The following is a 13,560-nucleotide window of genomic DNA, read 5'->3' on the forward strand; positions in this document are numbered from 1 at the left end:
GGTTTACATTCACTACAACAGGTGAGGCAGCCACTTGCTCTGTGTGTGTTTCGTATTTAGAGCGCTGTCACTGGAGTGGGCTGTTGGAATATACCACTATATGAATATTCATGTATTACTGCTAATGTTGCTTTCAAAAGTATGACTGTATAATTAGATTTAATTTCTATTTAAACCAGAAAGTGAAAAATGAAAGAAAGTGCTGCTTTGACCTTCCCTGAATGACACTTCTTTCATTTATTCAGTCTTTAAAAGTGGAAACTTTTTTTAAATGGCGTAACAAACAGAGTCTATAGTTGAAGTCTTGAAGTTGTTGCATTGTTCTCTTTAAGCAGATTAGGGTCAATGGACGCTGAATCTATGCATTTGTTTGCTCAACCTACTTACTGTAAAAGCTAAAAGTTCAGCAGTGGCTTAGCTGTGTTTATTATGGTCAGGTGACATTCTGAGAGAGATTGTGTGCCTCTTCTCTTCGGGTTCACTGTAGTGGAATAATTTGTAATTTGCTCCTCCCCACCTAATCCCAGTTTGCTCCAGCTGTTGACTGATGCAACAGTTGCCCGAGCGAATGAGAGACGCGTCTTAAACAAAACCCCAAGAGGTGCAAACCAAAGTAAACAAATCTTAAAAAGAGACATATCTAAGCTCTGGCATGAGAGGGAGAGGTTCGCTAAACCATAACGACCTCCCAGCATTGTCCAACATGCTCCAGGTCAGCATTGTTACTCGGCTGATTGGATGAAATATTTAACACTGAAATGCCACCCAACCCCTCTCCTCTTCTCCGGTGTATCTCTCTCACTCTCTCTGTTTTCTGTCTCCCTCTGTTCCAATCTTTCTACCTGGTTTCACTTGTCTGCTCGACCCTTTTGTCTGCAGGCACAAAATCTTTCAACATGATGTCCCCCACTGGCGACAACTCGGAGCTGCTGGCAGAGATCAAAGCAGGGAAGAGCCTCAAGCCCACACCTCACAGTAAAGGCTACACCACTGTGTTTTCCAACAGCGGACCCACAGGCAACAATGTAGGTCCACAGCTTTTCCTGCATTAGATGTCACGATTTAAATTTTAAAAAAGTAAGAGCAAATGCAAATATATGCTGGTATAAATTAATCTAGAAAACAGATGGAAAATTACACCAAACCATCAAAAGGAGCAATTAGACAGCCAACAATATGTCTGTGATGCCTCTGCTAATGATTGTTGGCGAGTCAACCCCTCAGTAGTGTTTCTTTCATGAGTGCAATCTGAATTTAATTTGACGCAAACGAGACAAAATGATTCACTCATGATTTTAAGATTTTAAAAACTGCAAAGTCTAATTTCTGTGCAAAACTTGCATCAATATGAAATCCCAGATATAACACTGTGATGATGAAAACTGCTGAGTAATGCTGACATGTAAAAAAAAGTTCTATGAAGGAGAAAGAAAAAAAGAAACTGCAAAGTCTAACAATTACAAAAGTCAATCAGTTTGATGACTCCCTGTGTTTTCTGTGTCTTCCTTCTCCATCAGGGAAACTCCACATCTCCAGAGCCTCCATCCGCCAGCCCACCAGCCAAACCGTCATCCCCTCCACCATCCAACACGCCCATCACCTCCCCACCCATCACCCCAAGCCCCAGCCCCAGTCCCACTGGCTCTGGCTCTGGATCTGCCAGGACCATGTCCACCTCTGCGAGCTACGAGCAACTGGCCTCCAACTCTGTGATCAACGGAAACGGCGGCGGCGGCGGCACGGCGAAAGCGGACCCGGGGAGGAAGTCGAGCCTCACAGACGTGGAGACGCTGGTGCCCACTCATGACGAGCAGGGAAAAGCCATCCCTGAATGGAAGAGGCAGGTGATGGTGCGAAAGCTTCAGGTCAAGATGCAAGAGGAGGAAGAGCACAAGCGCCAGGTAAGGTTGACTTTGTAAGGCTTTAGAGGGTTAAGGATGTTGCTGTGTCTTAGCTATCCCACTTGTGGTCCTGTAAATTTAAAATTCTATTATATATAAATATGCCTTCAGTTTCAAATCATGAATGACACAAAGGGGATGGCTGGTGCTTGCATGTGGCGTTTTGTGGTTTTGAATAATGAGGTGATGTACATGCATTTTTTTTTTTTTGGTTGTTTTTGTAGTATTGCATGCCATTAGTTTTGATTTCTCTCTTTGACTTTTCTGTCAAACAGTTAGTTGAGGGTGAAAATATCCGGGTCAGAACTTTAAATTCACAAGCTCATGTAGCATCTATGCTTTCTGTGATATGATAGCTGAAGGACAGCGTGTTGCACTTTAGCAATTTAGCTGCCATTACACATATCTTCAGAACAAATGGTCACACTTATTTACAAGCGTTTCAGTCAGCATATATTGTTATCTACACTTGTTGTGTCTCACAGTTAGATTTTTTGCCTTTAGAATCAATCACATCTACTGCTCGTTTTCTCTCTTCATGACCAGTCACTGCAGTGTGTGTTAATATTATGTATATTTACACAAGGTATTGATTAGTAATTTATACTGGAGCAATCTGAACACTTGTTAGACCCGTGTAACATAAGAAGGACTCTAGCTAAATGTGATTTGATTAATTAAATTTGACTGATTAATAATTTATTGCTAGCGAGGACTGCAATCTTATACTCCTAAACGATCCAGCAGGGAGAAATTTCTCTTTGATGTCCTTTAATGATGCTGACATGCATGTATTATTTGTTGAGGTGCAGCGGCATCATTAAAACATCTAGTTGCGAGGCCTAAAATTCTGAAACTAAGCTGAACATAAAGTATTTTAGGAATATAATTCCCCCTGTAAACAGCACATAAAAAGATAACTTATCAAAAATTGCATGAAATGGTAAATGTAGAAAGCTCCGTGCTCGCTATTTTAAAAATATCTTTGTGTCTGTAGGCATTTCTATGCATGTTTCTTGTTTCGGATTTATAGTTTTTGTTAATGACAGACCTTTTGGAGTGGACTGATCTGAATACTTGGCTACAATGACCATCACAGCATAAGCACACTTGACTAATGGATTCACAGTGTGGGCTGGTGTTTGGTGATGGAGTTTTGCAGCTTCAAGTTCTTACATGCTGATTCAGTGGTGTGATGCCGGGCCCATTCACACTACAGGTCGACCAGTAATAACAACAAGGAAAACACACAAAAAACATAAAAATACAACTACATTTGTATAGCACTTTACTGTTTAAGTTGCGAAATACTGCAAATAAAATGTGTGTGCAGTGAGGATTAAATAAAACTAATGTCCACATCAAAGTCCCTTATAAACCCGTGTTGCACTGACCTCACTGGGTTTTAGCGCTGATGCATCCCTAATTTACACCCAGTATGGTTTTCCATCACTGTTAGGTGGGGACTTAAGTATATCTGTTGCACTGGTGCTACGGCCCAAAAGCGATTTAACGCTCTTACACTGTGCTGCAGTGTTACATCATAGTTAGGTTACAGACAAAACTGGTGGCAAGATGAAAAAAAATCAGCTATTGGATGGAAGTAAAAGCTGAATTTTCAGCATTTGTGTCTTTCAATTAACAGATAACACAAAACACATAAAACAATGGGATAGGCTGTAAAGAGGGATTCAGTAACTTCTAATGTAAAAGGTCTGCAGTGTCAAGTTCTTACAATACAAATACAGACACATTTTAACACGTTGAACAATATTCTATTGATACTGATATTGGTGTATTCAACATATAATTATAATTCAGGGTATAATTTCAATTAATTCATAAAGGACAAAGCAGCACTCTCTGTTCTGTTGGACACAAATTTACAGTAGAAAGTTTTGTGCTTGTAATGAGGCAGTGCCATTGCACCACTAAATCCATGTAAATCCTGTGTGTTCGGATGGATTTGCACTGAAGCGTGTGTTCATACCAGGAACTTCCAGCTGAAGGAATCCCTCCCTCCTTCCCTTTTTTTCTTGTCCTACTGGTCTCCTTTGACCTCTGCTTTAGTTTGCATCAAGTGGGCACTACCAGCCTCAGGAATGGCACTACTCCCACATCCACAATGCCATTTTGGGCCCATTTGGAGAACTGATGACCGAGGCCGACCTAAACCGAATTGAGAAGCAAATTGAGAACCTTCAGGTCATGCATAAGGTGTCAGAAGTTGAGAAGGAACTGGAAGAACTGGAGCGACAACTTCACCAGCTCCTACCAGTTTCCGCTGCTCTCAGTCAAGGCCATTTCTCTGTGAATCCAAAGCAGGTACATGGACAAGCTGAAGATCTTCCAGCTTGGTGCAGCAAGATTTCCACCCTGCTCAAGAGTATGGCCATTCTTCTTGCCACACTTGGAGGAAAAGAGATAGACATTTTAGACCTCATATGTCCTGGATATTCTCAAGAAGAGACAAGGAACGTGAGCACGGGTCAGTCTCAACCAGCAGGATCAGCTGGCACTGGAGTTATTGGACGCTCTCAGTCTTTCTCAACAAGAGAGGATGTGGAGAAGGAGATAAAGCAGTGTGGAGTTTCAGTGAAGAACCTTAAGGCCAACTATGAAATTCAGAATCAGTCGCAGTCTGCAGATAACCAAGCAAATAGGGTTTACAAACGCAAGAGGTCGCTTCCTGTCGTAAGTGAGTCCAGTTATCGTCCAGAGCAAACTAGTGTGGTTAATGGTTCTTCTGCTGCAGGCCTCGACTCCCATAAAAATGGGGATCTACCTTCCGTGCAGGAATCAGTCGCACCACTTGTTGAAGAACCACTTATCATCGCATCACATGCTCCTCAGACGTATGCACCCTCTGAGGTAATGGCTCCAACGAACATGGAAGAGTTCAACCAGGTTCTTTCCACCGACCCCATTTTGAACAATGATCAACTAACACGAAGCTTGGAGGTGCAGACAGATCTGAGCTACGTCCAGGAATGCATCGAAATGAGGAAAGAGAGAATTGTCTTCCTGTTCCTTGAACACTGGCGGAAGTATACTATCTCTGAATCATATCGGACTAAATATACAGGCAGAAGAGGACATCATTTAGACGTGGGCTGGGAGGACTACAGCCAGTTTAGTGCACAAATTGGTGGGGAGATGCAAAGTGAAGATGACAAACTCCTCCTATTCATGAAGTCAAAGCAGGTGGTAGGAAACTTGATTGGCCACTGGAGGACAATAATGAGTCAAGTGCCTACACGGCAGATCCGCAGGCTAAGTCGAGCCCAGATGATCTACTGGCCAGAGCACTTCTTGCCACACATCAACGGCTCACCTGTGAGCTATGAAAGCCTAACCCTTGACCTCTTCATGCTCGGATACTTCCAGTTGCTAGAAATGAACATGTCGCGTAACGAACGGAAATTCCGCCACCTCTTGTGCTACGAGATGTTTGACCGTCTTGGTAGCCACAAATGGGAGGTCATAAGGCAGTTTCACAAGGAGGTCATGGAGGAAATTGAGAGAGGGAAGCGAGATTGGGCAGATGGCTTTGAGGACATTAAACTCAAGTATTTTGGAGACTCGGATAATGGCGGAGGTGTGATGACAGCTTCTCTACATTCCATGTCTCCTGATATGTCCATTATGCCAATGCAGGAATCTCTCCCTCCACCACCTTCTCATCCTCCACCTCCTCCACCACCAACACATCCTGCACCCCCACCTCCAAACGCACAGTCTAGCCCACCTGCACCATCACCACAGTCTTCCAAACCAGCCTCACAATCAGAAGTTTCTCCATCATCATCATCATCCCCTGCTGCAGTCCAAAACGGTGTATCGACCAACGGCCAGTGTGTGGAGCAGAAAACCCAGAAGCATTCACTGGAGGACAAAGTTCAGGGAAACGTAAAACCCACTGAGCAGACGGCATCAAATGGGTCTGTGATGTCTAATGGCAAAATCTCAGAGCAGGACCATGTGCAGAGATTGACAACTGAAAATGTACAACATAGTGATGCAACGAAAGCTGAGACACCACAGAACACTACAGAAAACTCAGGGCCAAATCCAGTGAAAGAAGTCCCTCCGGTTACTGTTAAAATAATAGAGCAGCCTCCTGTTGATAAACCTCCACCCAGAGATGAACCTAATGAAGACTCAATTAAAGTGATCTATGAGCTAAAGGAGTTCAGCAATGAGGAAATCATCAGATACATTGACCGCAGCTTTGCATTTTGGAAAGCAAAGGAAGCAGAGCTTTTTGATATCTAATAACTATGTGGGCTACGGGTAAACCAAGAGCCCAGTTCACGAGTACTACCACAGAGGAAAAGCATTAAGAGCAGGGTTTGAGAAACTAACCTGCACAGTGGAACGCATGGAGAGAGGAACCTAATCTGGTGTGTTAGCGTTTAGGCCATGTCACATAAGAGACTTAACTGCAGCAAAGCAAAGAGCATCTACTTAGCTGTACTGAAATGCTTAAGTGGATGAAAAGAGAGCTTTTGCTATTCATAAATTTGTTAGAACCATTTGATTTTGAATGGTGTTTGAAGCAGGAGCGTTTTGAATGAAGTATGATTGATTGCCATGATGCACTGCCTCTAGGAAAAAAAGTTTTTAAAGGAAAAGATTTGCCATAAAAGTCTTGTTTGTGTGTTCAGATCATCTTTGTAAAGGGCATATTTGGTAAAAAAAAACCTTTCATATTTGGTTTATATTGAATACTTCAGATTGCATTTCATGTTGGTACAGATTCAGTGACTCACTCTTCTGCCACTTTCAGACAGCTGACTGACTTGGTTGAAAGTCTGTTCAACAATTTTCTCATCTTCTCTTCTCAATAGCCGTGTTTCCATATAATTGTCAAGCAAATTTGAAGCAAACTTCCGAAATTTTTAACAAAAGGAAAAAGCAGGAAGAATTAGGCTGGTTTTAAATGACCTGCTTTGAAGTGAAGGTAATGGGCTACACCGTTTCGTCAGACAAAGAGAGAGAAGTAGAGGTCAAGCTCCAGAAACAAAATCAGTTGTTTGAGAAGCACCAAAAAGCAAAAAAAATGAGAGAAGTCTTCAGAATTAGTTTTCATTTGGGCAAGTTGTAGTTATTCTTGTGCATCAGCTGGTTTTGGTCATGGTTGATGCTGTCCAGAGTCACATGAAGCAGAAGCAGCTGAACCGTCATGTGAGTTAAAGTTCGCTCTGACAGAATCTTTTTGGAAAAGGTGTCTCCATTTCTCAGTATGTACATTAACGTGACAGCTCTGCGGAATTGAGAATGTTTTTTGTCTTCATATTTTGCCATTCCCTTTAACTTTCTTTCATACAAAAAATTTAAAGCGTGCATAAAAAATGCACAACAGAAACATGACTACTGTTAACTAAGAGACTCAAGACTCAAATTTACATCTTGGATTATATCTAACAATAACCAGTATCATGTTAAGTTATATTTCTGTCCGTATGCTCCCTCCCTCACCTGCACCGTTTTACTCTTCCTCCCTCTTCTGCTATTTATTTTGGCCGCCAGTTAAATGGGATTTAAACTTCCCTGCTAATCACAACACCAAGGAAACAAAGCCGTACGGTGTATGAGAGCAGGTTTATCCAGACATTCAGACCCCTGTGTCAGTCTGAAAGTGGTACAGGAAAGGCTTCGCAATTAAACTCCAAAGTACACAGTTAGACGTTTGCTAGAAATAACAGGGAGGATGTCTTAACCTTTCAGTCTGGATTCCACGTGAAAGTGAAAATGGTATCATTTTATTAACTTCTCCTTGTCGCTTGAACTTAAAGGCAAAGAAAGTGAGCTTGTTGAGTTTAAGGCTACTTAGTGCTCCACAAATGGTCCGTGTTCATCGGTCTTTGAAAGTCTGGTTTTGTTTAAACAGCGTGTGCCTTCACAGTATAAATTGCAAAAATGATCAAGTACAGCTAATGCAATTCAGAACTTGGATGCTGCAAATTAAAGCAGCTATAATGAAACATCAAGTTAAGAGTTCATAATTGCTCCATTGTGTTTAGTTTTATTACTCTGTATTTCGAGTGTATTTAACAGATTTGGTCACAGTTTGCATAATTGAATTTGTGTTCCTTTATTATTTAATTTATACATTGCTGTAAGAAATAAAGATTGTTGACATGTTTGTGATCATAGGATTTCATTCTGACACAATTCTCTATTAACTGTCAGGGTCATCTATTAATAAGCACTTGCAGCAATAGGGCCAAAAAAATATATATTTTATAAGATGCAGTTTCTGTTGTATTGAGAACTTAATTGACAACACTGACATACGCAACAATGAAAGAGCCACATTCAGACACAGAGCCCTTGAATGTGTAATCCTCCACGGAGAACCACGATTCTCATAGTGTCTATTCTGTGACATCAAGATTACCTTCAAATAACCCTCTTAACACCACCCGCTGTCATGCTATCTGTGGCTTACAGGAGCCATAAGGAGGTTACAGTGACTCTTCATCAACTTACAGCTCAAAAGGGAGGGCAGTCAGCTGGTAAACCTAAAGCTTTATATATATATAGATGTGTAGTTATCTATGTGTGTCAGATTTGGAGAATGTAAGCAGCAACGTAAAGAGTGTGTGATGAAGGTGATACCACCAATGTCAGTGCAAATGATGTGCAAAACGATATTGGCTATTCACCTACCAAGATGTGTAGGTCAGATATTTGTATTTACAGTACTGCTTGCACATATGGACCGGACGTCGGCACCGAGTCCAGGCAATGAAGAGTGTTAGCAAATAATATCCAAAAAAAAAGGTCTCATTTGTTCAGTTGGTTCTGTAATTACTTGTTTTAACAGAAGTTTATTTATTACATGTCTCTCAGTTTACTGTATGGGTAAAAATAAAAACAAATAAGCCTACTGGTTACAGTGGGTTCCACTAGAGGTTTCTTTAGGCAGGAAATAGACACTTCAATCAGGCCTGTAGCCACATCTTAAAGACTCAGTTGGACTCATTGCCAGATTTGACTCACAGTGACTCACCAGCACAGAGTGCAGATAGCTTGTAACATGTTTAGTAGCCGTAACACTAATAATTGCTATTAACTATAAGCAAAGTAGATTGTAGTATCATATCATAACAACATAAAGAACAGATTACAATAGAATATGTACAGATGTACATACAGTATATTCTCTCACATTCCCTGACTCAGTTTTGCTCCAGTTGCCAGCAGCGATCAAAAAGTAGACCCTGCAGTTGAAAAGACGAATACAAAAGCAAAGCAAGGCAGGTCGGCGTGTAGACTAATTTCCCAAATGTCACTGACTGAAATAGAAAAGAACTGGACTTTGTTGTGACAAATGAGCAAAAGTTTTGACATACAATGGGCACAAATCTGACATAATTGCTTAGTTCTCTGCAGTCAAAGACATAGCACTTCTTCTTGCACTTCTTAAATAAGATACTATGGAGAAATGTAGAAAATGTGAACATACTATACTAGAATATCTGCATCTCTTATTAATGCAACTGTTACTTCGCAACGTTATTATCAGCCAGTATGCATCTGTTTATCAACACTACTCAGTAGATGAACGTGTTTAATCTGTGAGGTGAGAGAATCAGTGGCAGTCTATACTGTACAGGCTCCAATAGTCAGAATGTTTGCGGGTGCAGGTGGGACTCATACATTGTGGGAGCTGGTGATAATAGTAGAACCAGGCACTTTAATATCCACAACTCCACCATTTCGACTGAATTATTTCAGACAGCATGACAGTCTGCCCGCATGGTCGGTGAACATGTCCAACAACCTGTCCCTATACTTGTCCACCAAGTCCTTCAGAAAGAGTGGAACAACATCTCGCCAGCACCACTGACAACCTCATTAACTATATGTGTCACTGACGTGTGACTCTGTACTAACTTGTGGTTTCTGGTCTGTGACCACACTCTCAATCTGCCCAATAGCATTTTCAATATAGTGCATACTGGATTGTTTCATGTCGTCCATTCAGTTGTAGAGACGCCGTGTGTTGGAACAGAAAATACTTTTTCCCCTATGTTAAAAGCAACACAGAATTTGATAAAATATGACATGCTATGTTATTATTTTTGCTCCATATATGTAGGGGTTGAAAATCTGGGACATATTAATCAGGCGGTATTAATCAGGTATTCTGCTACCCTAATACCCTGTATGATTCGTTTTCTTTGCTCATTGTCTGTATCATTCAACTTGTCAATGTGTAAACACTTAATCAAAACTAAGCGTGATTTGGAGAAAGTTAGAAATCTTTACTTTATATTTCTGATTGCAGATGCATTTATGAGAGCGATGTAATATCCCATGGAATGACAATGGTAATGTTGGCGGTGTTAAAGTTTAAAGACATCACTGCATAGCAGCATGGAGCTCAGTATTAATACGTGTGGTTACAAGTACCCAGTGGTTTGATTGGTATTTAGAGGATATGATAGATCAGTAAGAGCTTTTACCTCAATGTGACTGTATAGTAAAACACCAGTGCATCACAGCCTCTGGCCTACGTAAGCCATTTTTACTCCAACAGTAAGTATTGCATTTCTTCCCGTCTTCACACAATCTATTTTTTTGTCAATGTAAATCGATTACGATCCCAGTCATAATTTCAGCAAATCTTTTGGCTAATTAGTGCGTCTCTTTCTCTTGATCTGAAATTCCCAGGGGAATCATAAAAAATTAACCGCACAGATAATCTTACCTGGATTCATGTTTGCTTGGGCAAGTGAAATCCTTCAGTAAAAGGAATGCAAAAGGGTAATGTATCTTGTCGGGCGTAGATGAGAAATCCAAGATGGCTGCCCTCTGCCTCTCCTCCTGCTCCACCTCCGATTACAGCCTGAAAGAGAAAAAAAAGCTCCGGTTACAGTCGTGCACACTCGGAACATCCTGCACACTCCTGTCTGGTCCATTCAAAAGGCTTTATTTTATTTTAAACAAAACAGGAGAAGAGTACATATTGGGAGCTGTTTGCTTTTGTCAGTTTACACACCAGTCTAGACAATGCGCCCTGCATAATGTTTACACTCTGTCAGTCTTCCATGAAGCACGATTCTATAACAATGAACACATGAGAATACGTATGAACAAATGGGCTTTTTCTCTAAACAGGTGCTTGCATGACTTTTTCAGCATGTAGGGATGATTTATGTGACACCACATGCATGAAACATCACCTTTGACTGATTGTCATAGATTTGTTTTTCAAAGCTGCTGACACAACTAGTATGACAACCCCACAGCTCCAGTTAACTCCAGTTCCAGTGAGCGGGTTTATTGCATTATCTTGTTGACCCTGAAAATGCAGGGTGAAATGATTGAAGTATTTTTTAGAATGAAATCTGTGGTTAACGACCTGCTTTACACATCAAAGATGCAGTTTAAGGAACATGAACTAACAACATGCAAAACTGTGTTTGAATTTTTTGTTCCCATAAAAGTGCACAGGTGTGCCTCCAAGACTGATACAATGATCTTGATCAGTTTTTAATTATTTATTATCTCCAAATATACAACTGATGCTTAAATTAAAACAATTTTATAATTCATTCGAGGGAGTTCTCTTCACCAGGCGTTGAGGTCAAGCAAAGCAGGATATGAGGTCTACTTTTACAGTTAAAAAGTCTTTACTGACAGCCTGGGCTCCTATCTCTGTCTCCCCCCCTGCACCCCTCTGTGCCCTCACAGGCTGAAGAGGAGGCAGCACGCCTGGCATCGATGCCGGCCTGGAGGAGGGACATGATGAAGAAGAAGATGGATGAAGAGAGGTGAGTAGCGATGCGGTGTTGCTCTGCACATCTGATCGTCACCTTAACTTGAACCACTAGAAGGAGACTGTATGCATATGTTAACTTCTGCACATGACACTGTCTGGGTGCTTCTTCACCAACATTCCCCTGCAAGCAGAGACTTAATGTTTCCTGTTAAAACTGACCAGACTTTGTTATATTTCTTTCTGATTGCTATATGTAAACGCTGTGCTAGATGGAGTATATTTAGTGAACAAGTTAGGATTCTCGCACTTGCAGCTGGGCCTGAATTTTAGTCTGCACTAACAGCATCAAACAGCTCCTGTGGATTTTTAATTGTGCCTCACATCAAGTTTGAGATCTGGAGGCTGCACATGATGTTAAATATAGCTGACATGCCTGGAATAATGATTGGTGGATGTAACATTGTAAGTAGAGGTGTACATTTTCTCCTTTTTTAATTAAAAAGTGCACTTCTTTACAGTGAGTGTTTGGATACATTCTGGCATTAAAATAGTATAAGCTTAGACGAAGTGCCAAGAAAATATTATCTACACCATTACAACCACTAAAATGTACTATTTAAGATCAACAGAATGGAGCCATGAAGTCATAGGAAAGTCTTTTGTTGGACAAAGTGTTTTTAAACTGGACATACAGCTTGTTTTAACGTTCCATAATTTTTCACTAAGAGGCTCTTCTGCACTACTCTGATGAACTGATGTATTTTATTACAAGTACTTTTTATGCATTGCCTACTAGCCTGCAAGAATAACTAATGCAGTTCTGCTGAAAACTCTTATCAACTTATCAATGACTCAAAAAATGCCTGCTTTGCCAAACAAATGCACTGCAAAGCACAGAATGTTGTGACTGGTACCTGTGCTCACAGTATGTTCAGAGACGTTTAGGATATTCTTCTTGCCTACTGTAATGTTATGTAATTCAGCATAAATCTCTGCATGATCTCCACAGTTTACTAAGCTACAGACTCGCTTAGATAGAACGTTAACATTTTCCTAAAAACTTGACCTGTGTCTGTTTAACTGAGGAAGGTGGCAGTGCTCACTTGTATTTACACTGAAGCTAAATGGTGTAACTGTGGTTTTTCACCGCCAAACTGTGGGTTTGGTCTTCAGCATTAATTAACCTTTAACCCAAGATGGTTCATGAGGTGGCTAGCTTCTTGTTTTTAATAATTCTTTGAAAGAAAAGTTGACAGTTTGGTTAAATCATGCGTCCTAGTTGCTGTGACTTGTGGAACTGTTGTTGCTGTTTAAGATTTTTACACCTTTTCTTCTTGTGTTTTCAATCTCCTGATGTGACAGGGAACAGAAAAGGTAAGGACATTTTTATTTGTTCTACATTTACACAACACAAAATGTGAAAATAAGTTCCCTGAATTTAATGTCATAAGATACATTATATTATATTCACTATGAATATGAGCTCAAGTCTTCCATCTAGTGGCCAAAAATGGTCACATCATTCTCCATTACTTAAAAGTCCTTCTGGGTCATTGAATAAATCCCTAATAACTCATCTCTGTGTATCAAAGCCACATATTTTCCATGAAAATAATCCCATCCTGTCTTAAAATGGTGTAGATGGAACTCTCGCTGATGTAAATGGGATGTTCAGCCAGTGCTATGATTTTACTCACAATGTGTCTTCTAGCATATAAAAAACATCACATGGACCAGTTAACAAGGTAAAAAATTGATTTTTTTAAAACTAGAGGTGAACTTTCTGAATAACACGTCAGCCTTCAGCTTGCGTGGACTCAGCTGAGTCAAAGAATTTCTGATATTCACCAACCAACCACATACTTTTGCTCTCTAAGACTGATTTTTGCAGCAGACATTTTATCTTGTCATTACATTACATTT

General features: G+C 40.5%; 1 protein-coding gene across 1 annotated transcript in view; it reads left to right on the forward strand.

Moving 5' to 3' along the window:
• Positions 1-13,560, forward strand: part of espn (espin) — a 46,678-nt gene that overhangs the window by 31,740 nt on the left and 1,378 nt on the right. The window contains exons 11-14 of the mRNA XM_008288985.1: positions 880-1,025; positions 1,518-1,901; positions 11,610-11,689; positions 13,000-13,011. Of these exons, the coding sequence (XP_008287207.1) occupies positions 880-1,025; positions 1,518-1,901; positions 11,610-11,689; positions 13,000-13,011 (622 nt within the window). The remainder of the gene's footprint in view (positions 1-879; positions 1,026-1,517; positions 1,902-11,609; positions 11,690-12,999; positions 13,012-13,560) is intronic.

This window comes from Stegastes partitus, unplaced genomic scaffold, assembly GCF_000690725.1.
Source record: "Stegastes partitus isolate 25-593 unplaced genomic scaffold, Stegastes_partitus-1.0.2 Scaffold586, whole genome shotgun sequence".
In the NCBI taxonomy this organism is placed as follows: domain Eukaryota; kingdom Metazoa; phylum Chordata; class Actinopteri; family Pomacentridae; genus Stegastes; species Stegastes partitus.